General features: G+C 41.6%; 2 protein-coding genes across 4 annotated transcripts in view; both read right to left on the bottom strand.

The window, feature by feature from the left end:
* Positions 1–1,183: 1,183 nt before the first annotated feature.
* Positions 1,184–3,637, bottom strand: ptrhd1 (peptidyl-tRNA hydrolase domain containing 1). Its single transcript, XM_031861647.1, has 2 exons — positions 2,354–3,637; positions 1,184–1,602 (listed from the first exon to the last, which is right to left on the bottom strand). Exons 1-2 carry the CDS (start codon positions 2,561–2,563, stop codon positions 1,432–1,434), a joined length of 381 nt encoding a protein of 126 aa, XP_031717507.1. The 5' UTR covers positions 2,564–3,637; the 3' UTR covers positions 1,184–1,431.
* Positions 3,638–4,861: 1,224 nt separating this feature from the next.
* The window catches only part of fam184ab (family with sequence similarity 184 member Ab), a 125,645-nt gene continuing 104,297 nt past the window's right edge, over positions 4,862–26,209 (bottom strand). For 2 of the 3 annotated variants that reach the window (XM_031861576.1, XM_031861577.1), the window contains exons 18-22: positions 24,829–24,975; positions 14,018–14,135; positions 13,805–13,909; positions 12,283–12,539; positions 4,862–6,128 (exon numbers count right to left, since the gene is read on the bottom strand). In XM_031861576.1, coding sequence (XP_031717436.1) covers positions 6,047–6,128; positions 12,283–12,539; positions 13,805–13,909; positions 14,018–14,135; positions 24,829–24,975 — 709 coding nt within the window. In that variant the 3' untranslated portion in view covers positions 4,862–6,046. The remainder of the gene's footprint in view (positions 6,129–12,282; positions 12,540–13,804; positions 13,910–14,017; positions 14,136–24,828; positions 24,976–26,209) is intronic. The other variant, XM_031861578.1, reaches the window with a different exon arrangement.

Here is a 26,209-nt window from a genome sequence, read left to right as displayed (position 1 = left end):
CACACACACACACACACACACACACACACACACACACACACACACACGAGTCTTCCGTCTCCTTTCTGGGGTTGGGGGCTCGTCCGGGATTAAAAAAAAAAGAATAATTGTACGACAGCAATTTGGTAACAACAAATTAACTGGAATTACAATTCAAGTATATAATGTATGTATATGGTATATAAACATAGACTTGAATTGAATAGATATGCCTCATCGTCACTGAGTATTGGCCCGACATCGGTATCGGTGCATCTCTTGGAAATACATGTTTTTGGCAGAGTAGTGCGTTTGGTTTTTTGACATAAAGAACATTGCAGTTGAACCAAAAGACCATCAGTCATTCCACCACTTTCACATCATTTCCTTTTCTTATTCAAATGTTCGCTGCTGTTTCTAGACCGGCTGAACAATAATGAATTAGCAGAGACAGACAAATGAAAGTGTTTCTACCACGAAAAGGGAATTGCGCCCAAGAGCGTAATGATTACAATCGTATTATGCCTTTCGCTCAAAGGCAATCGTTTCTGCTTCCAAACCCGTCAATCACTGAATTAAAGCCAGTTAGAGGTGACACTTCATTGGTAGCTGGCGTGATGTTTCCTTTTCATCATTAAAGAATAACTACTTTACAGACAGAGGAATGAAGAGTGTCGTTCCCCCGTTGTTCATACGTGCAGAAGATGATTGGGAAGGGTGGCACGAACGCCATTTCATTCCCGACTGTATTCCAGAGTTGCATGAGGGTTCATGACCGGCATTACAGACTTGATGCCGAGCTTGTATTTGTAACTATAATGCAACGTCACACACTGTATGTAGTGTACTGTGCAGCGACACCGTGTCTAAACATGGAGTAATCCTCTGTAAAACACAGAGCTACACATTTAAGAATATCACGTGGCAGCTGCAATAGAATATTCCTAATTGAATTGTTCATGTCTGCTACTCCGACCTCATTATTTGTGCAGGTCCTTTGTAAAACAAGTACTAAGACGGTATGACAGGATCGCTGTTAAAGTGTTCTGAGAATTTAAGTAGCTACGTTACAGAAAAAAAACCCCGAACAGACTTACGCAGACCTCTCGAGAAGTGCAACTATTTTGTACTAAATGAACGGATAACACTTGGTCCTGTATCTTTTTACATTATTGATATGTTCACACAACTTTGACTGGATTCATTGACTATTAATTGCTTTATTGACATGATTGCAATGCAAATGCTACCTTTGTGGTTTTTTTATACCACCTGAAGAAAGTAATCCAGAAAAGAACTTCATATTCTCCGACTGTAATCTTGGACATTACAGGTTTTTAGACTCGCTGAAGATGAAAAGAACATCTTTCAGATGAAGTTCTCCTTTCAAAAGATGAAATTGGATACTGACATGCACTGTAACGCACAGCTGGCCGACGTCTTTCAAGGCAGTCATTTGAAGAGCTTGAACTTGCGCAGCAGCGGCTGGACCGTCTCCTTTGGACATGGCTTCAGAGCCAAGCAGGTGGGGACGTTCTCTGGCTGTTCGATCCAGAGCTTGTGGGCCACACCGGCCTGCGTAAGGTTCTCCGATAGACCGGAGAGGGCGGCCTCGTCTGGAGCCTGGAGAAAAACAGACACGTACAGTAAAGCCAGGCTATTAAAGACAATAGAGCATCCAAGACTGGGCCACAGATCGCCATTACCTCACATTTCACCGCAGTGCTCCATGTGAGCAAATAAGGTTTGATATTAAAACCTCTTTATTCCAGTCATTATTGAGTAGTTGCATCAGTAAAAATGTCCTATTTGACTGGGATTTATCTTATAGTACATAATGCATTACATTTTAAATTAATTAGAATTATATCAACTCTAAACAAGAATCCATATTAAATATATTATCCGTTATTTAGTTGCTCTAACATTGCAGTTAGATAAGTGATTTAAATCTTTTATCCAGAAATACCAAACTCCATTCGAAATTCCGTCATTTAATAATTTCTTTCCTCATTAGCACACATTTATACCAGCAAGAAGACCATTTAATATCTTCATATATTCTGAAGGAGTCACTGTTAAATTCGGCACTCATCTTATAGATCAGACAGAACTTTGTATTCGTATAACTGAGGACTCTGCGCTTCACCTCTGGTTCTTATGATCCTTTATAAGGTAAACAATGTGAAGGAGGGTAGCTCACGCAAACCGGTTAAAATTGACATTTTATAGAATTTTAGTTTAGCCGAATAACACAACGAACCTGAACATGTTTGAATGTGTCATCACACATATTGTGATAAACGTTATAAGCGTTGTACTAACTAAAGTGACACATATTTGAATGGAGTCCGGCGGGACGAGCGGCGCTTACCCCTAGCACCACTTTGTGCATGGAGTCCAGCTCGGAGAGGTACCGCTGTGTGTCCGGGTCCCCGTAGTGGAGGTGGATGGCGGCGGTAGCGGCATGGCAGGCTTGAGTTATCACGGCTCCCAGGGGCCAGGACAGCTTGTGGACCAGATCCGAGCGGACCACGACATACTGGACCAACCGGCTAGGAGACCCAGCTCCTGTAGCCGCCATTTTTATTCCTTCCCCAGCACGAACAGGAACCGATCCAGATTCAAGGTTTGTTTATCTTCCGGTTCAGCCGACGAGTCCTTTATTATTAAACCATATTGAAACGTTACTGCCCTCTGCTGGTAACTTGTAAAACTGCATGTGAAAAACAGAGGTTACAGTCGTTCTGATGCAATAATGAAAAAAGCCTTTTGGGGATATGTAATGTTTCCTCAACATCTCACCTTCTATATTGTATATTTTGATGATTTTATAGTTGCAAACATGAGCACTGCAGAATATATCTTAAGCCTTAGAATAAAGTGTGAAATAGCTTATTTTATGTCAAACCTGTGGGAAAAACAATGGCCGATGTCCCAGTGGCAATATATTGTATATTAGGACATCTGGGAGAAACCCTATCACTGCAATCACCCCAGAGAGAGATTTACTCACTAAAATAATTTGGAAAAGGGGATTCAGTGTACTGTATTGGAGTATTATATTATTGCCAATTGCCAGCAGTTATAGCTCTTTTTAAAATATCCCAACCGGAAGAAGTATGGAGGTTTATTGATGTCAAAACTATCGAGCGAGCACAAGATAAATCCAATCTGTTATTGAGCTGCATGTTAAGATTAGAGAGCACTCAGATTTACAGGTGTAAAAAGTAAATACAAAACAGTACACTTGATAGATATCGTGCCACCACTGAGTGAATTTCTGGAGCTTCGCACTCTGAGGTTTGTCAGTCGGTCTCTACTGCTGAGAGCAGAGTCCAGCTGATTGGATCAACACTGTTAGACCCAACTAGCTAATGTCCGGCTCTTATCAGTGTTTGTTTTATTCGTCTAAAATACTTTAACAGTCTCTCTCACATTCGCAAATTTGACAAATTTGCGGATAGAGCTCAAACTTGAAGTGGCTTAATATTCAATGTTCAAGTTCTTTATTGTCATATGCAAAGCAATTACAGTGAAGCAGTCTTTGGCAATCAATTTAGTAGTTCTCAAACTTCCTCAAGTAATGTTCATACATAAAAAGAAAATAACAAATGAAAGACATACATTACTGTTGTTGGGATCTGACTATATGGCTTCGACATGTGCTGTGGAACAAAGAGAGTCAGGCCTTCCCTTTTGCAAGCAAAGGTTTCATCCTGATTGTAGTTTGAGCACCAAACCCCCAGCTCTGAAGAAATTCACACTAGGGTGTGAGTTTCCTCCCCCCAAAAACTATACATTCCTGAGGGTACCTGAAAGCACCGCTGCAATCTAATTGGCCGAGAGCCAAGACACCCCAGGACCCCTGTGGTTCAGCCACTGTTCTACAAAACTACCTGCAACCCCCACCTCAACGCTTTTCCATCGATCCCTCCGGGGTAGCAGGAGGCACACATGCAACGTTGTTCTTTTCAACCAAATCCTAGGTCTAACAGTTTATATTCGCTGGCCGAATTCACCAAACTGTCTATTTTATCTTTGTTCGTATCCACGAAGCGAACCCTTTCATTCCTGCAGAAGTGAAGAAGCAAGACTTCTTCAGACAGAGAGAGAGAACTTCCACTCTCCACCAAGCGCCTCGTTTGCTCCGGACATAAGGACGCGAAAATCCCTGATCCAGACGACAGCGATTCTCATTTGTGTTTATTTTATCTTGTTTGTGTGCTTAAAGTACTGTTCATTTTTATAACCTGGTGTATGCTTAATAATCGCCGACACTAACGGTCGCTGAGATCGTTGGGGTTGTGGAGAAGCTAGTGTATTTCATGCTACCGTGATCTGTGTTGAGCTAGCCGCAGTGAGGTCGAAGTTGCTTCTCGTCAGTTCAGGAGGTCAGAACCGCCGGCTGAGACAAAGAGTCGCGGTTCTTGCTCCCCTGGCTGAGAGAGCAATCTTCCGTACTCCCGCGCGGTGCAGAGGATCTTAATCTTTTGTTTTATTTCATTTTGTTGCTTTCCCTTCTCTTTTACTAACACACACACAGCTTTGAGCTAATCTAGCTACGTGCTAAACGGCTACAGGCACTAGATGCCGGGTCTCCTGTTGCCTATCCGCCATTTTGAGTCTCGCGCATGAGAGACGTCACCACGTCCCAACTACGTCATACGTCGCTGAGCTGTTCCCTCGCTCCTCCCCCTACGCCCCACACACACACACGCACGCACGCACGCACACTCTATGAGACTTAGTTTTATCGTTTGGTTATTGGTCCCTGTTCGCAGGGTGGGGCCCCGTTATTATTAATAATCATTAATTGTTACTGACATTAATAATTCTATTGATGTCAAGAATTTAGTTTCTTAGATGCTGATAACCCAAACACGCTCCTTTACGTTCCCAACATATTGCTGATAACCCCTTTTTGTCAGGCTATGTTATTCCCAACACTGTAAAGTCATAGACTAGAGGAGGGGTTAAAATAAAGGAATAAAATGTAAAACTTGTTAGACACGTGTACAGTAAGAATAAAATGTATAAATTGTAATGCATGTATTTTTGACGTTTATGAACTTCCATAATCTTGCATTTCTTAAAAATCCTGAGAAAATAAATGAAATGCAAACCACAGATTTGTCCAAATAAATGACAAACACACACAAGTAAATGTCACAATAATTATTTATTAAGCATACACATAATATAAATATAAAATATGCTATTTTTGTTTTTAAAATTGGTGAGACATCATTATATCTGTGTTGAGACAGACAACCATACAAACAGGTTTTAATATTCTACCAAAATCTGCTATGCAGCTGTAACAAACTTGCCATGATGGTGCCGTCCTAAAATCAGAGCCTGTATTCATGGAGCATATCAGAGAAGTGTAACTGATCTAGGATCAGGTTCCATGTAAATGTCACCATAAATGAGGACACAAGCCGGTCTTAGATCAGCGCTCCTAGTCTAAGATGCTGTATGCAGTGGGCCCACGTACAGAGAGAGAGAGCACAATAACCTACCGTATATATTTCTTTATATAGATACATTTCTTACTGTAGTCCAACAATGGCAATTAGCAGCATGAAAATCCGTTTTTTTTCCTAGTTCCAAGAAACTGCAAAAATAAGTCAGGAAGTAAAGAAATAAAAATAAACATCGAACAGACTGATGATCATCGTCACTGTACTAAGAGAGGAACTCGTCCACAGTGAAACAATCAGAGATAACCAAACAATCAAATTAGATCAGAGTGATGACATTTGACGGTCAGGATTCGGGTTCAATTCAGCTTCGCCTCAGTCAACAGCAGGAAGCGGATAACCGTGACACCTTCGCCTAATGGACGCCAGCGAGTTCTCAACGAGAAGCCATTCTCACAACCACGAGTTACAGCTTCAGTTGACCGAACCCGAAGTGAATTGATCCCCAAAAATAACCTCTCGATGACAAAGAACAAATAGTTTTTAACATTTTTTCTCTTTTTTTGTCTTCGTCTTTTTTAGTCTTTTTCGTTAAGTTTGGTTGACATGCTGAATCCTTGTGTTTGCAGGTTTGTGGTCAATCAGAAGGAGAAGTATTGAGCGAACCACTCCTGGCGCTGGGCGTCCGGGGAGTCGATGGCGGAGTCCTTCGTTTCAGGAGGGCTTCACGACGGGGAGCGCAAGAAGAATAAATCAAATCAGCACAACAAAAATTAAAAAAAATAAAGACAGGAAAAGAGAAGTCAGGGATGAAGCCAGAGGCTGATTCAGCATAGACGCTCACCACACTGAGTGGAAGCAGCAGTGTCAGATTCTCATTTACCATTAAACCTTTGTCATTTAAGACACAGCCCATTGTTTTACCATCACTGGCTACAGTCCTTTACTAGAACTCATCTCTTTCTGTGTTGAAAGTGTCATTTTCTTCACTGAATGCATGTGAATGAAACACAGGATTTAACTGCTTTGCTGTTTTGATTTAGCCTGGAACATACACACAAGCAGCACAACCGTCAGATAACACTGATCTGGAGGTTTAAAGGTGGTTTTAATGAAGGTGTAATCCACTGTTCTGTCCACAAGGGGGCAGCGAAGCCATTGTCAGGATCTATTGAGCCACAGCCAAGGAGAGAAACATCTGCTTTGTCCCAATTCTATACTACAAATTAATTGTAGACATGATGCACTTATATCACTTTTTATAGGAAACTGTTTTTAGTAATCAATAGCAAATTTATTTGTGATAATGTTGAGGTTTGGACTTGACAAACAGACATTATGAGGGTGTCACTTTGGGCTCTGGGTAGTTAAGGATTATTTACAAACCAAATAAAATAATAATCAGCAGATTAATCCATGATGAAAATAATCAATAGCTAATACTTCCACCTCAACCAATTACAACGGCAAGATCCTGCTCTATCATTAAAGCATTGAGTAACAATACTATAATTATACAATATATGATCGTATAACAGTCACAGCCAACTATTTATACTTTTCATACTCAAGGTACATTTTCTTGATTATAAGTAACATTTTAGACTTTTACTTATAACAGAGTAATTTCAGAGTGTGGTAGTAGTATTTTTACTTCAGCAAAGGATGTGAATACTTCCTCCACCACTGTTGGCACGCAATGGGCCTATCAGAGTATTTTAGCATGACAGAGAGACTCTGTGTGTGTACGTGTGATGCAGAATAAATGCACAACCACCAGACCTCTTTAACTATTTAAAGTATTTTGTTGTCAACCATTGCTGGTATCTGTACCACCAGATGAAGCTGTATCTGCTTCCTGACTCGCGTCTTCGGGGGGGGGGGGACCATGTTGTTCCCAAAAGTTCGAACTAATTAGTGTTAGCATCTGTCAAAACAAACACCTATTGGAGCTCTTTCTGCTTTCTTAATTGGCTTCTTGTTAAACAAACAGTCCCATAACCCCAGGGTAATATTTACATTTTGGGAGGGGGGGGGGTGTCATTTTTTTTTGTTGTTTTTTAAGCTTGAAACAGTCAGTTACTTCCCAAAAGGCCTGCCTTGTATTTGCGCAGCAGGATAAATCGTGTTTATACTGTGAATGGTCACAAGTCAGACTCAAAGGATTCCGTTTCAAGTCCATAAAATATTAATTGTAATATACACATTTGCATACAACATTCCCCATATTAAACACTATAAAGTAGCAATAGTGAAGCCTTCCTCCATGATTATATGTGATCAACTGTCTGCTGACATGTCTGTCTTTCAATGCCGCCAGCTTCACGTTGTCAGAGACAATAGGAAGTGGTCCTTATTGATCCGTGAGGGAAAGGTGGGTCATGTTCATTAAAAAAAATATTAAAGGTACAAACAAGTAAATAAAACGTCAAGAAAAATCACAAGAATATGAAGAAATAAATGTGATCACACATTAGGAAGAGCATGTATGTTTGTTATCTACTGTGTGTGGGCATTGAAGCTGTAACAAAAAATGAATATTCATCAATCAAATATGATTTTTAGATATCATTTTAGGTAGATGGGCAATGAGAAAAGAGAGAGGAGGGAGTGAATGAGATTGCAAGCAGGGATGTTGTGATGTTGAATTGGGTCACTCGGGGAAGGGAATGCAACGGGGAGGACGCGAGAAGAGATTGGCATGAGGATGAGGTGATGAATCAGTGAGGAAGAAGCAATAAGATGAGAGGGACGATTACTATCATCACAAATGTTTGGCACAACAGTCCCAATAGGATCAGTCCACGAAAAGAAATACTCGATGCTATTTTTGTATTATCTTGACCAATCCTCTACAAATAAACCCCATTTGTTGCCATATTATTTGCAATAACAATTCAGCATTAAATTCCAGCTGAAATAAAGTTTCTCTGCTGCGGCGCGTCAAACAGCGTGTGCGCAATCGTCACGTCAGTTGGTTAGATGTGGTCCTTTACTCTTTAATACCACTAACCTGTTGGCTAAGTTTGTCTCTCGGCCCGCTGCGGTGTCACACTGGCTGTCAGTCAAACACGGACACGCCCCTCCAGCTGGCTGACATTTAAAAACCTCAGATTTTTCTCCAAAGACCTTTTTTTTCTTGCTTTTAATAATAAGAACAAATATTAACACCGCATTTGAAAAACACGTTGACACTATGTTTGACTAAACGTGTTTCAGTTGGACTTTAAAGCTGACTTTCAAATGAAGACGATTCCATAGGCTTTCTATCACTTGATAAAGTGTTTACGAGCGTTAAAATGGAGCACGAAACAAACCCTCTACAGGGGACATCAGCAGTAGCACGAATGATCGAGACAAGGATCCACAAAAAGTGTGTTCCTCATGTTCTGATTCCCTGAAGCATACAGGTGTTTGATAATAGTGTTTCTCGCCTCATGCTCAGACTGCAGTGACCATGTTTGTATAAACCACATGGACCACAATATAAGGGGTACACACAGTGCTGAGACAGTCCCTCAACACATCCGTCTATAATGTAGACTAATTGTCGGCTAAAGTGAGCTTTACATACCGTGTTTGGATATTTGTGTATGTCCCAGGCAAAGAAACAAAACAGCGACATGGACTTCTGCACATAAAATGAATGTGTTTCTCATCTTATTCGTCATCGCTAACACGTAAAAAACACAGTAAGATGAGGTGATGAGAGGGTACGATCTTTAAATCTACTGCTAAAGCACCAATCATTCTAAATACTAAATTCACTAATGTTTGCATCACTATTTAGCAGAGGTGTGCACTCCAGTCACATGACTTGGACTTGTCACGAATTTGATGACTTAAGACTCGACTTGACAAAATCAAAAAAAGACTTGCATCCCGACTTGGACTTTAACACCAATGACTCGGGACTTCACTTGGACTTGAGCCTTTTGATTTTAAAATACTTGATACCGAAAGACGAAAAATTATGCAATTTAAAAAGTGTGCCACGGATCAAATAATGATCCTGAATCAGCAAACGTTAACGCTATTCAGTCCCGCTTCAGTCGCACTTAATTGCCCAAATCCACTTTGTCTGAAGCAACTTGATTGGATGCTGCCGGATTGCTTCAGACAAAGTGGATTTGGGATATTAAGTGTACAAAATGATAACAAAGATAATTCGTTTGCGTACAAAAACTACGTGGTCAACAAAAAAACGGATTGCAGGATGCAAAACGTCGAAAATGAATGCAAATGGAATAACATTCGATCAGGGACTCGTCAATCTTAACTCGGGACTTGAATGCAGATATGTACTTTCGTGTGACTTGCGAAACAAAGACTTGGTCCCAGCTCTGCTATTTAGCACCGAGAAACTACTGGAATATTCCTATTTGGATTCATGTTAAAAGTTCACTTAGATGAGATTTGTTGTCAAATAAAAGTCTCTTTAAGCTATAAATACGTAAAGGACCCAACGACTTAAAGGGGTCAGATTTACAAAGTGCCGCTCTGCATCGCAGTCGGGCGGCGAGATCAACTGCAAGTGTTTGTCAAGAACAAAGAGTGTGGAGGGCGAGGAGAGACGAATCGTTTAATGGAGTCTGAAAACATTTCAAAGCAGATCTATAATATCTGACCTCATACTGTCATCGCTTGGCTCTGTTGTGTGTGTGTGTTTGTGTGTGTGTGTGTGTGTGTGTGTGTGTGCGCTGCTGCCTTCCCATAATAACAGGTTTGTCCCAAAGCTTTTGCAAAGCAGCCACCACATCTCATTCTGTACATGAACAGCAGCTAAAACATGCAGCGAGGTAAATTGGAAAGAGACAAAACATGCTCACACACACTCACACACACATGCTGTGAACCTAAATACCAGCGCTTAAAAACACATTTCTTGGCATGCGACGCGCAAACTGTATGTATCCATGTGAGAAGCATGTTACATAATTCTTCATCGTATGAGTTCACACCACGGCGACCAATCACAGCCATCATCAAGAAACAAGAGAAGCATTTATCGGATCATAGAGTCGAGAAGTAAAAGCTGTTTTTCAAAATAAAACACCACCACACACACAGAGGGGGACCAATCCATGACAGCAGAAGACAATATCTACTTCACTATAAACTCACGTAGCAAAATACTTTTATTTACTCCGTACAAAATCCCATCCTGAGTTGAGGAGAAGTGCATGCTGAAAATTTAGATGAAGATGAGAGGATGAAGAATCGCGAAAATGACACAATACTCAACAAAAAGCCACAACAAATACTCACAGCAAGTTTTATAACTTCCCGAACAGAAAAAAAAAAAGAAACCTGTTGGCATGCACACAGTGAACATGTTCAGACTGAAGGACACCAGGAGAGGACGAAAAATAAAAACATGCCCCTTTTGCATTCCAAGGCCATTCTTTGAAGCTTCAGCCGGGACTCTTGTGCTTATGTCCTTTCTAAATATTCATCACCTTTTATCAAAAGTCCTGTGATGCTGCCGATGTCTCTCAGTGTAAATGCAGCCTGCTTTAATCTCAATCATCCAATCGTAGCTTAGAGAACGTAAACAGGATAAGTACTCCATACTTTCAGAGTTTTTGGAAGCTGGTCTTTTCTTTGGACCCTTTTTAAAACCAAAATAGTGAAAGTGTAAAGAACGCATTAAATAGTGTGTTTATCTGTTCTCGAGGCTGACTTATTTTGATATGTACGTCCGTACTTTAACATATTTATTTCAAGCCAAACAAATGATCTTTTACTAAACCTCACTAACTATTTTTGATGCGTTTCTGTCTCGCTTCGTTTAAATTTACAACTTAAATCACAAATTAAAAACGTATAATCCGGGAGACAATACGTTTTCTTCTAAACGTAATTGAGATTGTAGATTAGTTGTAGTTGTATGGGAACGTACTTTTGTAGGAGACAGGGCCGTCCAAGCCTAAGGCTACTTTGTGGAGTTACATTTAAAACAAACCTGTTCACAAGCAGCACATGCACTGTGCTGTATTTCCTCTCTGGCCCTGGATGCTACTCGTTCAGGCTAACTTCAGCAGCTCTGTCCTCATCTGTATTGGTCTTAACAGTTTTAACAGGGATCACCTCAGATAGCGTTACCACGCTGGTTAGTCCTCATCCTAAAAGGCTTTGTGTAAAAGTGTTTGAAAATACAGTCTGGTAGGAGTAACTAGTTCTACACTGTAATACAAGAACAATGCTGTTTTTTTTTTTATTTCTACTATTGCCTGTTAGCTTCAGCCTCCATCTTTTAGCACAATGTCATGGATGTAGCCATCGAGTGCACTTTGAAGGGTCCTTTCACAGGTTTTGTTTTAAAACAAACAGTATAAAGTCGGCCGGAGACGACGTTTTCAACCAACTAATCGTGCTAATGTTAGCTCAGGTAGCTCGCTGACTAAACTCTGCCAACGGCAGTTGTCAGTTAAGCCGCCAAAATCGAAGCTTCGTTTGTCTGCAACGCTGGCTGAAATTGGGCATAGCAACAGTCCCTTAAGGAGCTGGCGATTAGCGAATGTTTAAAACATTAGAGTGCTTTGAAAGCCTCTGTTTTAGACTTGGCAGCTCGTGATGACAATGATTTCATGCTCCTTATGGTTTGTGAAAAGGCCAGACTTGGCAGGAAAGGATGGAAATGTAAAACACCAGTTATTGTCCCACTGTTTCTATTTAAGAGTCCTGGTGGGTTTTTATCTCAGGCCTTAAAGTACAGCTTCTACATTCACGGTTCGACTCAGGCTACGAGTCGACTCATTAAAAGTGCTTTCACCACTTTAACCAGCAGGTTTCTCCAATTAAGCTGCGGCCTGTGATTGGATGATTGATGCGTGGATTGACCAGCTGCTGCCCGTCGGGGCTGAAAAGGTCTCACCTCATGAATTTCTTGGGTTCGGTGGGAGGGGTCGGCGGGGGAAGAGGTTTGTTGGAGTTGAGTTCAAGGTGGTGGAGGGGGGAGTTGGGGATGGGCTCTAGGCGGCTGGGCTGGGCTGGGGGCGGGGGTGGGGGCAGTGGGGGCTGCCCACTTCCTGAACCTGCCACGCCCACGCCCATACCTGCTGCCTCCAGAGCCCTGACATTAGGAGAGCTGCTGAATCTGCTGGCTGCTGTTTTCTCATTCTTTTTCTTTTGCTACACAGACAAAAAAAAGCAAAGGAGGGGCACGGGGGTCAAAAAAGGAGCAACAGGGAAGTTGGAAAGAAAATAGGAAGAAAAGGAGGGGGAATGGAGTACAGGGAGAGCCCCGGAGGTCGAAACAGTCCATCCAGCGAGAGAGACAGGAAAAGAGCAGCGTGCTAACTCGATCCTATTTAAAGGTTGATCGAAAGCAGAGTGAATGGATCAATCTGAAGACTGGCGTCGCTCAGCATCAGTCTTAGAAGCAGCATTCGCTCTGAGCAGAATGGAAGTTCAGATGAGGAGAGATGTGTCGAAGCAGAAAACATCTCACACTAACAAATGGCTTGGAAAGCAAAGGAGAGCTGGAGGAAAGAAAGTCAGGGAGAACAATCGAATCGGGTGGAAAAAACGGTGAACACACGACATACACGTATACAGATATGTGGGGGGGGGGGGGATACATATGACAGGAACAAAAATACTGGAAGTTATAGAACCCGAGCGATGGCGTCAACAATTATATACTGATCATGCAGTGGGGAGCAATCAACTCAGACGTACTGCTGGGAATGAGATATGGTGTTTTCCAGGAGCACTGGGAGCATTAGAAGCCCTGAAAACATATTTTCTCATTATGAGCGATGGGATCTTGCATGAACACACACTTTTGGTCATTTAAACTTCAAGAGTTTCACTTCAACAAACAGAAATAGTTAAATCTGATGAATACAGAGTTTCCACGTTTTTTGTACTGCACACCTTAATTTAATTGCTGTAAGAAATGAGACCTTGGGAGGCTCGACTGTTGGCCTCCTTTTCATACCTGCGGTGCTGATAAAGAACACCACATTTCCTATTAATCGCTTTCTTTCCTGTCCTCTTCCACCGTCCTTGGTGGCTTTGTTTGCACTGGAAAAAAAATAAACTTGTTAAAATTGTTTTTTTTTCCCCATCACCCTTTTACCATCTGCCATTTGCTGTACACTTTCACTGGAACGCTGTATAACAGCTTCCCCTATTGTTGTTGTGGCATAAAACCCTCAGGTAAAGGCCGACAGTCTCCTTAAAATGGTCTCGTTTGTTACAGCGCTGAGAATAACATCTGTAAATGACTACGGTTGTCACGATGCAACAGTACCCTTGTCAACACGTCAGTACTGATGGATGTGAAATGAGATGGAGTGGATATCATCTTTGCCATGTGCTGAGATAAAGCAGGCTCATGAGAGGGCCCCTGTGTGTGTGTGGCGTGTGTGTTACGGGACAGCGGGGCCTACCTTAATGAGCGGGTTGATGACTCCTACGTTGGGACTGGCGTTGAACACTTTGTTGAAGTTGGTCTCCCTGTTGACGAGTTCCAGCTGGTAGAACTTCTTATCGTCCTGCAGGAGAACAAAAAACAAAAACCTCACGTTAGCTGATGGAAGACTCGGATGACAGTGAAAAGGACTTGTTTGTACCCACACACGACCTCATCAGCGGTTACCTACCACCAGTTTCTTGACGAGAGATTCCCTCTCAGACACCATGTCCTTCAGCTCGGCGATGACCTGCAGATCCTCGTGACGACTCTCCCTGTTCCTGAACTTGTCCTCCGTTCCTTCCAGCCTGTGAGACAAAACCAGAAATGTTCTGCACCAGAGACCCACTGAACACCGTCTGATGTGAACACAATCGCAGTGGTGGAATGTGACCAAGCACATTTACTCAAGCAGCGTACTTAAGCACAAGTTGGAGGTGCTTGTACTTTAGGAACTTGAACTTTATACTTCTACTCCCTGCAACTCAGAGGCACATTTTCTACTGCACTATATTTATCTGACAGCTTTACTTTTAATATTTCATACCCTCACTGCCCGGTGAAAATATGTAAAAAGATAAATAATGTAGCTCCAAATTTGAATGTTTGTGATGAACTGAACTGTTCCTTTATGTATTGAGAAGCTTCTCCAACTTCTTAAGCTCAATAAACTCTTCAAAAAGCCTCTTGGATCAGCTGGAACATGCAGCATCACAAAGCTGACAACAGTGCTGTTTCTCTGAGCTCATGAAACGATGACTTTTTAAGAGATACGTGGTCCTCACAGGACAGCAGCGCTACAAACACATGGTGATGATTAAACTAGCCAACAGTAGAGAAAGGACCTGAAACATCTGCAGCAGTAAAGTGCAAAATACACATAAATGCAGCAGGTACATCATATCTAATAGTACAACACTGGCAGGGAACATTTCACTGCACAAAGAGTACTTGTACTTTTCATACTTTTAGTATATTTCACTGATAACACTCATATAATTTGACTTATTATTTTGCTGTTTATTTCGAATGCAGGACTTTCACTCGTGGTGGAATATTTTCACAGTGTGCTATTCGTACTTTTCCTTCAGTAAAGGATCTGAATACTTCTTCCACCACGAATGGACCTGTTACATCTTGCACTTTGCAGTGTGTGTGTGTGTGTGTATTAGATGGAACCCTTTACGAGTTAAGGGAATAAAAGGCATGTACTGCAGGGAGTAAAATAAGTTGAGTGATTTGGCTTTACTTTTTCATTAGCTTTTGATCAATAAAACAAGACTTGTCCCCGGTTTCTTCCCTTTCCTGCCCTCTTCTCCTCTCATTACAAAAACCATTAAAGAGGTTTGCACGTTCAAAAAAAACTAGTTCCACCGGAGGTTGTTTTTGTTCTGTGAGTTATGAGAACTTTCAAAAGACTTTTTTATAATGGGCTTTTGTTATGTTCTTACCGGCTCCTCTGAGAAATCATCACTTGGGTAAAACCTCTGATTCATTTCGTACTCTGTGACATTTTCCCCCAAAACGCAACAAATGCTGAAGATCGCTGAGCAGAACGGGCATTAGCTGCTTCTTAAAGCGAGAAACAACCCGTCATAGGTGACACTGTTGGCTGGAAAATTACTTATTTCTTTGAAATAAAACAAAAAGGCATTTGAAAGCAATAGCTGCACGAAGAGTTTAACGTATGCACTTTGAAAAGTCTTTTCAGTTTCAGAAATTTGCCTTTTAAATGTTACCAATACTATGATGTAAATCATCAGTTGCCCACTTCTTTATATCACATCATTGCATCAACATTATCATTTCGTTAAGTGTTTTCCAGAGTGTGTACTGAGCACTACCTATTCATAGTTGTGGTAAAAATTAAATTAATAATTTGGAGGATGCTATATTTCAACCCCCTTAGATCCCAAAATACAAGTGTAGAATTAAACAAGAACAAAGAAAAGCTCCATCTGAAGCTCAGCGAGTTTCAGTAAAACCCAAAATACTGGAAAATAAAGCATGAAATAGAGCTGTTTCCCTGCATGTTCAGCTGTGAACCTATTTCTGGTTTCACCAATTCCTTATGTGACAGCGAGCTAAACAGCCTTTCACCTCCCACACTGCCACCGTCCAAGCGGCGGAGGGGTATCTCTGTGACATTTACGCCGCAGCGTGAAGTCACACTTTCGTAAAGGCCGAGCATCGTGGCAGCTTGTCTTCCTGATAAACTGCGCTCCGCTCAAAGTAATGTCCAAGCGCCGTACAGGAGCAGCCACTGGAGCACTGCTCAGTGATACTGATACAGACTGATCTGCACTTTTCATCCGACATGCGGCCTGCTGCTGCGCTGGTCCGTCTGTGCTACTCTGACAGCCGATTCATCGCGTTGCTCCTGTGTGTCGTGACACTTTCTCAGAGTCTCTTTTGCTGCTCTCGCAGTGTCTGTGCTTGGCAGGAACTCAGTGTGAAGGTCTCAGGAGGTCCCAGACCCCTTGATTGACAGTTGAGACAACCTGAAAGCCTCAACAGCAACCTTTAAAAAGTAATTCATCCTCTTGTGATTGTCAATACAAAATATCTTTTAAAAGCTTACTATGTCCAGCAGTATTCATTTATTTATTTTTTGTTTTCCTGAGCGTCTTTTTTAATCGTTACCAATAAAGAGAGTGTGTGCGGCTGCCTGGAGAAAAAGCGCTGCGCACAGCGTTTCTTTTTCGTGCGGCCACTCTGAACTTCTCAGAAAGGCCCTGCCAGCGCTTTTTCTGCCAGAGCATGAACATGAAGCAGTGGATTTTAAAATGTATTTCACTGAGGCTCATTCTTCCATAATGTAGATCTACAGCGAATCTCTACAGCGAAAAAACACGTGCGTCGGGTTTGAGTGTGCGCGCGCCGGGTTAGCGGGAGAGAGGTGAGCGTGCTCGGCTGTGTGGACCCTGTTGCAGAGCGTAGTTGTTGCATGGTTGTGTAGTTGTGCGAGTGGCCTTATTGTTAACCATGTTTTTGGCGGTGTGAGTGCAAAGCTTGGTATAGGGCAGCCAGTCTGAGATCACGTCTTTTCTAACACACGGGTCACCACGTATGCGCAGTTAACCGCAGCTACTGCAAAACTCAGGCGCGCTAATTAGTTAATCTTCCAATTTATTTCTACTAAAGAAGCTAAAGCTGCAGCGCCATGATTTTGGGGAACTTCCAAAACCTCGCGTCAGAGCTGGAAACGCAACGGAAGGCGCGCACAGTGCGCGCTACACAGAGCAGATTGACAAGTGTCTGTCAGAGTTTGACAAACGCTTTCAAGACTTTGCTTTACTCGAGCCAGTTGCTACACTTATGTGCTGCACATTTCGGGAAGACATTGAGGTTGATTCACTCGCATCAAAAATTGCAACGCTGTTTCACCTGAACTCGTCTGGAGTAGAGGATGAGATTTTTACAGGCTGACATTCAGCTGAAGTCCAGGGCTCATGGTCAGTTTGGGAACTTACTCACAGAGGAAAAGTACCCAAACATGAGGAAATGTGATGCCTTCTTGACTGCATTATTCGGCTCTACTTACTTATGTGAGTCAGCCATTTCCCACATAATGAATATTGAGTCCAAACACCGTTCCACCATGACTGATGATCATTTGAAGTCTGCTTGAGGCGGCTACCAGCAGCTACTATGCAACCCTGGCTGATTCCATTCAGTGCAAGTCATCAGAGTAAGGTAATGACCAAAACTGTACAGAATTGTATTGTGCCATAAGGTTATGCAAGGTACAACAATATATATTGTAAATATAAAGTATACTCAGTATATATATAAATAAATAGATATTTAGCATTTTTAATGTAGGTAGATTATTTTGACTTGGTCATTTTAAAAGTAGCTCGCAAGGCGAAATAGTGTGGGCACCCCTGGCCTAGATAGATGATTGCCTTGGTTATGTACAGTCATTTCCATTATTTAACTATTTAAAGCACTATTAAGGTTTTTTTGGGGGAGGCTGCTGTAATCTTGACATTTCATCACCTTATAAACGTTATATGTTTTTGGGCTCCAAAAAATGACACTTGTTCTGGCATTGTAGAGCTATTTACACATCACATGTAATTGTTGTTAATGTTAATGTTCACAAGCTAGTTGCAAAACTTTGTATATCTGTTGTTTGGTGCTGGGTGGTTAGCGAGAGCTCTGTTAGAGCACATTTGCTAAAATTAGATGAAAACAGTAAAGTTAACAGCTGGAAAAAAAAAAAAAAAAAACCACTGAGCTGAAAGATGCTAAAACGCTCCACGGAGTTAGGTGGTGACTTCTTTTAAATTATAATTACTGTCTCAATTTGATACATTGTCAATATCAAATTGAATTTACTAGTGCAGCTTCAGTGCCTGCCTGCCTTCCATTCAGGACTCATACATGCGCGATTCACACCCTGGACACAACCTGTTCCAACGTCTTTGGAACAACAGACCACTGTACGCTAAAACAAACAGACACAAGGACAGTCTCTTCCCACTGGCCGTCACTCTGATGAACACTGAGCATCAGTCACATAGTGTCAGGAACAATCCAACGTGCAATAGCCCCGGAACGCTGAACATCCCCTGTAGCTTTTTGCTGTGTGTCTATTTCTATGTAAGTACATTGAGGGCAATGAAAAACCGGACTCATGCTTGGCCGATAAAGCAGATTCTGATTAAAGCTAGTCATTATCAGAGTACGGTTTGAGTTACGTTGTACTGCAAGAGTGGGTTTTTCTCCAGGCTAGAAAACTAAGCGCCTGTAAGTTATGTGCTACTGAAGTTTCAATGTAATTGTTCTTAACAGTGACTTTGGACAAGAATCTGACCGCATGATCTGCGGCTAACACTTGCACAGAGTTATTTGTTTTAGCCGGCTCCTCCAAGATAAATAACATCTTTTCTAGTGGAGTTCACGATCGGATCCAAATATTTGATATTTTATTTAATACTGGCTGGATGAACAGAATTTCCTCCGGGCAAGAGCACACTGAGGCCAAATGTCTGGTGTCCAGCTATTTTACGCCTGACCGCCGCAGCATCAGCAACCCTTCACTGGGCAGGAAGACCCTCTGTCTCACCCGGCTGGAGTGTCAGGGAGACTGGTGTCATATTGGTGCATTTGTCATATTTTGGGGGTATTTTTGTCTGTGATCACATGAAGAGAATACGTCCATGGTTTGTACAGATGCACCTGCTGTTGCTCGGCTTATACGCGAGCCATCAAACCGATTTCCTTCAATAAAACCTGCAGGGTGGGAGAAGTCCACATCTATCCACTGCATGGTTAACAGACACCACAGCTTGAAAACGTAAAGCTGAACCAAGATGTGTTTTTTCTGGGAGTAGCATATTTCTTGGTGAAGGTGGTGTCTGTAATAAGACGATGATTTGGAGTCTCCACTGCTCTGGACTTTAATAAAACCCCAAACTGACAATGACTGATGGTCAAGAGGAAACGCTGGAATTAAAGTGCTCCAGTTATCTTCACTACCTTCTGGCCGTGCTGAGTCATTTTCTCTCATTGCCGCTGCTGCAGTTAGCATTGGCAAACTCACTATATTGCATGTTATCATTTTTAATTGCATAAATAATTCTCCAGGACCTAACTGTAAAGTCACTTTCAGTGGTTACGCAAACCTAACCACGACTTAAAGTTACTTAAAACAAGCATCAATTATGTGTGAAGATGTTTCATTTGATTAAGTGACTTGTGGTATAAGTGTGATAATGCACTCTGAGGTGTACAGATACAATCAATATCTGACATGAGGAACTGTCCCCTGCTAAGTCCTTATGCATGATCACTTAAGGGGAGGATTAGCATAGAAAATAATGGTGAAAGACAAAGGAAGACAATAAGAAAATAGAGGACAGAAAGTTAATATAATGCTTTAAAACTGTATGTCCTATAACACACAATGTCAACAATAATGTACAGTCTGTACTAAGACTGTAAAGGCAGCACAGTAGTATCTACACATGCCAGAGACAGCTACATCCTTTAAATGGCTGTGGGATTTGTGCGGTGCGACATTAAGCTTCATACATTTCCAACACTAATCCATCACTTTCTTTGTCATGGTGAATTTGGGCTGAAGACATAGGAGTTTTGAGTGTTGCTCGGCATCCGGAGAGTCTTTTTTCATCTTTGAATGTCTAAATGGTTATGCAGCGGGAAGCAAAAGCATTGTTGCGTTGGTTACCTGCAGCTTAATGTACTTTACACACTGATTTCAGAGCTGTCAAACTGTTGACTGTAATTATGTTTCAGGTGTCCGGCTGTATGATTTTAACAAACACCACTGCTGATGTGACGACGTGACTACTAACTGCATCTCTAGTCGGCATGATGACCAAAACCCAAATAAACCCAAACTGTAACACACAGACATTCTTTCCCACATAATCAACCAATGAGGCACAGACGCAGGACAACATATTCAAAAAATAATCATGAAATGGTGGAGCATTCTCTGTTCAGGCTATTTAGGGAGAAGGATTTGTAGTGAGGGACGAGAGTGTCGTCAGCACGGTGATTAATTAGGAGGGAAGGGACAGGGCCGATGGTTAAGACAGATCTGTGTTTTAGTTAATTAGACAGAAGACAGCGGATTATCTCCGGGGACAGCCCCAGAAATGCCTCTTTTGTGGGTAAAGTGAAGAAACAGACAGAAAATAAAAACTGCTGACCGTTGAAGTAAATTTGTCCCAGAAAACTGGTCACAACAACACAGAAAGTAGACTGTGTCACTACATGTTTAGTCTGTAAACTTAATTCACTGTAAAGACTGTAAAGTAGTGAACAACTTCTATGTTTATCAAGATGATGGTGCTACGTGAGAAGTTAAGTGCTGAACAAAGTTATTGCTATTTGCCCAGAGAGAGACATGAATGTCTGGCAATCCATCCAATATCTGTCTAGACATTTCACCCAGAATCATGAGGGTCAAACTCATGGTGGTACAAGTCAGGGGATCATCAAAGTTTCATCCCCTGGGGAGTTTGTAAAAAAATGTCATGGCAATCCATCCACTATTGAAATATTACAATCAGGACAAAGGTGGTGGATTGACCAACCAACTGACTGGCATTGCCATCTGTAGAACCGTAAGAAAAAGATGAAAAATGCTCAACTTTAACCCAACTTGGTAGAGAAATCCCCAAAGTCCTTGAAACCATAACGGCCACAAAGATTAAAATATCAGAGCATCCATCTCCAATGTAACTGCGCAAACTCCATTCTCTGATAAAGACTCTGAAATAAGGTTGAAATCTCAGTAAAAAGCTAGTTAGTAGAACTTGAGTTGCATTATCAAAAAAAAAAAAAAAAAACGTTAGCAAGTAAGAGCTTGACTAAAAAGTAAAACCATTTCATATTTTCATCTCTGCCAGGTGATTATGTATTTGGCCCTGTGTGTGTTTTGTCTGTCCATAGCTAATCTGACATACTGCTGGCCCTCTCGGGGTTGCAGTGATTCACACTTTCCGCTGTGTGTTTGGCTACCAGAGCTAACGACTAACAAGGCTAATACACCGAACAGAGCTAGCAGCCAACAGAACTAAATACACAGCAGGACTGACAGTTTCTGTTCATAGAAAGCTTTAAACAGTCAACATGAAGCTTTACAAAGTGAACTGCACAGAGCCGGTGCAGACAGCAGCGTAGATTAAGATGAGAGATCTGTTGTGTGAGTAGAAAACATGCCTGATATGCTCGCCTTCCAGACGGGGGACAATTGTGGGTTGTTTTCATTCGTTGCAGACACACCTGGCAGAGATCTGCACTCTACTGAGTGCACTCTTCTAGTTACGTTGTTTATTTAGGATGAGGTGCATAAACCAATGGGTTCTTGTCCTTTCCTGTCAAATTTTGTGGATTTTTTCTTTGCATTTTTAGGTCTCCACTCAGCATCTGTCCAATTGTCCTTGTTTTTGTACGTCACACCCTCTTAATCAATAGATCTTGTGCATTACTGTGTGTGCAGTAACAAAGCGTCTAAATGTGGCATTTTCTTTGTCGATGCACATCCTCTTCAGTCCGGCAGGTGGCGCTTTGCTCTCAGCTGACACAAACTGAAAGGAGGTCAGCTCTGAAGAGGATATTAGCTCGCTGCACATCTCCTGACTCCAACACACACACACACACACACACACACACACACACACACACACACACACTCACCACAGAGTTTTCCATATGGCTTTTCTTTCTTTATCTCACTGTTTTGTATCTGTTGTCTTCTGTCTATCTCAGAAACTGTACAGTTTTCTCTTGAGGTTTGGTTCATTTCCCTCATGACTTGCTGTGACATCCTCCACTGCCCACCGGCAAAGTGTACCTTTCAACGACTTTCTTTTTTTCCCCTTTCTCCATCCATCTTCTTCTGTGAATCTCTGTCTTCACCTGCAGTCATCCATGTCACATCTCATCCACACTCTTCTTCTCATTCTCTTCACCTCAACATGCCCACAGCTCTCTCTTGTATTCTTTCCCTCTATCGATACACTGCAGCATTTGCTTCACCCTTTCCTACATCCTCACTGCATGTCATCAATAATATAAATTCCCCTCTTCATATTCAGTAAGAAAAAAAGAAATGTCCTTAATCTATATTTCATGGGTATATGTATATGTCATCTTTGATCCCTGCAAGGTCTACACCTGAGGATATTTGATATGTAGACTGAAGTTACTCTATTTTGTACAGTATATTTGGCCAACCATCCAGGGGAAAACCAGTGCATGGGGTCATGATTGAGTTTGTTTTTTAAAAGGTGAATAATTCTGATGCTCTAAACCACTGACAATGGCCTTTACAGGTAGACTGACATAATAAACGATAATCCCTTCCTGGCATGCTCCATAATAACATACTATTCATGCACAAATGATGCACTGTATAACATAATATACATTCATTCCATTACTCCAGTGATAAGGTTTAATGGGGAGCTTATTGTGCCATAGTTGTGACAATGAAGCAAATCAGACACGCCGACCAGTCCAATAAACAATGCAGAACATTGGAGCTGATTCAGCCAGAGCCGTAGCTGCAACTGATGACACCAAGGTGACGTCTGACAACTTGGGGGGTTTAGAGAACGGGTCCATTATTTATTGATTTGTAAAGCTTTTTGAGGTTTTTATCTCATTCTGTAGCTTACAAGTGATGTTCTATACGTATTCAAGTCTGTAAGTATGTGTTAGCGTCAAAATGCTATTTTACCAAGATCTTCGAAATAAACTGTTCTCAAGTGACCTGGCGTGGGTCTCTGCATGATGTCGTCGCTACATATATAATACAGTAACTTAGATGGCGGTCGACACGCTCCCAGTTTGGAGAAGCAGACAGGAGTAACGGCACGGAAGCAATGTTCTGCGGTGGACGCCGCGCTTGTTTCGGATACGAAAATCACACATTGACACAAACAAACTAACCGGTCGAGACAAGCGGTAGACCAGCTATTCCCATGTTCTGCAAAGTAAATGGTGGCTCTGAAGAGGGTGATATAACGCCTTCAGTTCCCCGTCGTAGACAGCTTTCTGACAGCTGTTTTGAAATGGAAACAGTTCAATTCATTTTTGTTTTTAGTAGCTCATCAAAAATGTTAATGACCAAAAAAGGTGTTGGGTGACACTGGTAGTTTTTTTAGTATTTGACCTCAGTATTCTACAACACTGACAATAGCCACAATTCCATTCCATTTTTGGAAGCAAGTTTTTTATGTCATGCTTGATGATTTTCTATTTTGTATTGTTGTAGCATTCTGCTTTGTGCTCGTCCAATTGAAGGGTGATGACACATTGAATCTTCTCTGTGGGTTCAATTTTAACTTGACCTTATCTGTCAGCTAAGATGCCTGTGAGATCAGCAATACCATGCCACGGTTTGGACCGAACAGATGAACAAATCACAACAATGTTCAGATGAACACATCAGGCTCTGCTCACTACATATGAAAACTAAAATGTCCGGCAGACTGGACAGTTCTTACAGTTTGTGTGACGCACATCAGGACTGCATACAGTAGATAATCCAGGGTGTGGAACTGACTCGTACTGGATTATTTTACTCATAAAATGAAAGCTTTTATTATAAATCATGTATCACAGTGAAATCAGTTGTCTGAAAAACACGAACTTGTCAAACAAGTGTGGAGTTTTTTTAATTTTTTTTAAATCAAACACTGCAGAACCGTGTGTGACAGCGTGCATAAAGGCACATTACGCCACATGAATATGGATTCAAGAGCACGAGGCAACGTATGCATTTGCGTTTTCTCCTTCTTAAACCTTCGATTTCATGAAGACATTTGAATCTTTTTGTGTTTTTCTTTGTTCTGCAAATGGAAACACATTGTTTCCAGAAGATAGCGGCTCAGTTACAGATTGAGGGTGCAACGGTAAATCCCTCTTGGGGCTGCCTTTTCGTGGCGAGCCAGTTTGGTCACGCACCGTCGTGCTTGCTGCAGCTGTTTATAACGTATGACACGAGCGATGTGATTAGCTGGGAAGAATATAATTCATCACAGCCGCCTGCGATTTCCACTGCACTTCACCTGACGCATGCAACAACAAAACAGACGGTCTGCATGGATGCGTCTGCTTTTGTGTGTTTACTTATGCCCTAATTTCTATGATGCAGTGATTGCGTAGGTTAACAAAAAAAAAGGAAAGCACAATGTGTAACGACTTTTTCCCACATTTGATCATCTGCTCGACTAGATGATAAAAAGAGTTGAATCTGTAGAAACCAGGAGTGTTCAGGCAGATGTGAAAGCATCATGTGTTATTCTCCCCAGAGAAAACCTGTCTGTTGCTTTAAACCTCCATGTGGTACCTGTGACAACACACAATTACATTATCTAGGACGAACAGGTTGATCTGCGCACACAGCAATCATGATTTAAGAATTACTTATGGTGTTATTCCTCTGTGCCTCCATTGTTGCATAGCTGTCTGGAGACCACACAAGCACACAGTGTGTTTATAGTGTGTACATACAGTATCTGAAGGGCGGAGATCTTGTCCTTGAGCACTTCCTGGGCTTTGTTGAAGTCTGACAGCATGTTCTGCGTCTCTCTGCTGTGGACGGCGTTCATTTCGGCGAGCTCTCTCTCGTGCCTCTTCGTCAACTCTTGTTCATGAGCCCTGAAGGGAAAGAGAAGAGTGGACGGTTGAGTTTCTGAGTTTTACTCAGTGTCACCTAACTTTATAATGTTGTAGCTGGTCTAGGTGGACCTCATTTTGAATAGTTATACACTGTTAGTTCAATTAACTGGACTGCAATGCATCATGTTTAATGTGCTTATTTACAGGTTTATAAATTAAAATTTTCTGTCAAGCAACTAATCTGTCAGATTAATGTAGCTGTATAAAGATTTTATTTAGTGGAATCTAAAGTAGCATCAAATGGAAATACTCAACTGAAGTACACTGTGCTCTGCAAAAACGTTGGTGAGCATGGCTGTAACGTGCCATGTGTTATTTAAAGAAAGAAATGTATATGTCATGCCTCAAAATAACCATCCTTCCTTTTCATGAAGCCGTTTGAATGAAGCCGTACCAGTAACAGTCACAATTCAAGTGTTAGGACAGAGTAAAGCTCGCTCAAAACGTTGATTAAAACTCCCTTGGTGGCTCAGGCATAACACACATTTTTTAAATGGGCGACATTTCCGTTTAAGACTTAATCGGGACCTGCAGACTGTCCTCTCTCTCTGTCCATCTCTCCCAGGAGCAGCGGACATAATGGATTTTCCCACAGAGAAAACGTTGGTTGGATTAGAAAAGAGAGATAAATGCACAGAAGGAATTCCTAGAACGTAACTGCATGAAAACGTAATATGAATGTAATTAAGATAGAAATCCAACTTTTTGGAGTTTGCACAAAACAGCAGCGGGACGCAATAAGATAATGTGAAAATAGCAGACAAACATAAGTATGGTATCACACTTACAATGATGTACAACATAACGTCAAACATATGCACAGAAAGTGTGTACTAAATTCTCCATCTTATCAAAAAGAGGGTTTTGCTATGGGAGGAAAAGGAGCTAAAGAAGGAGGAGGAGGATGGGAAATGGGAATAAAAGATGATAATAATTAAATGAACATGAAAAAAAGGCCGATGAAAGGGATGCGAGGGCTGAAGGAGGATGTCTGTCTGCCTCTCACTCCGACTGGGCCAACTCTCCCCGAGGGCCGCACATCTTATCTCTCCCTGCTTCCTCTTTATTTATTTATTTATCAGCCTATTTTTATCCCTGTGACCAGGATTCAGATGGGGAGTTACGTAACAGAGGGAGGAATGTGCGGCGCATGGACCTGCCAGCATAGAGAGAGAGAGAGAGAGAGAGAGAGAGAGAGAGAGAGAGAGAGAGA

Source organism: Anarrhichthys ocellatus, unplaced genomic scaffold, assembly GCF_004355925.1.
Source record: "Anarrhichthys ocellatus isolate YVR2014 unplaced genomic scaffold, GSC_Weel_1.0 scaffold25, whole genome shotgun sequence".
In the NCBI taxonomy this organism is placed as follows: Eukaryota; Metazoa; Chordata; class Actinopteri; order Perciformes; family Anarhichadidae; genus Anarrhichthys; species Anarrhichthys ocellatus.
Note: the sequence above shows the minus strand (reverse complement) of the source record. Positions and strands in the feature narration are given on the sequence as shown.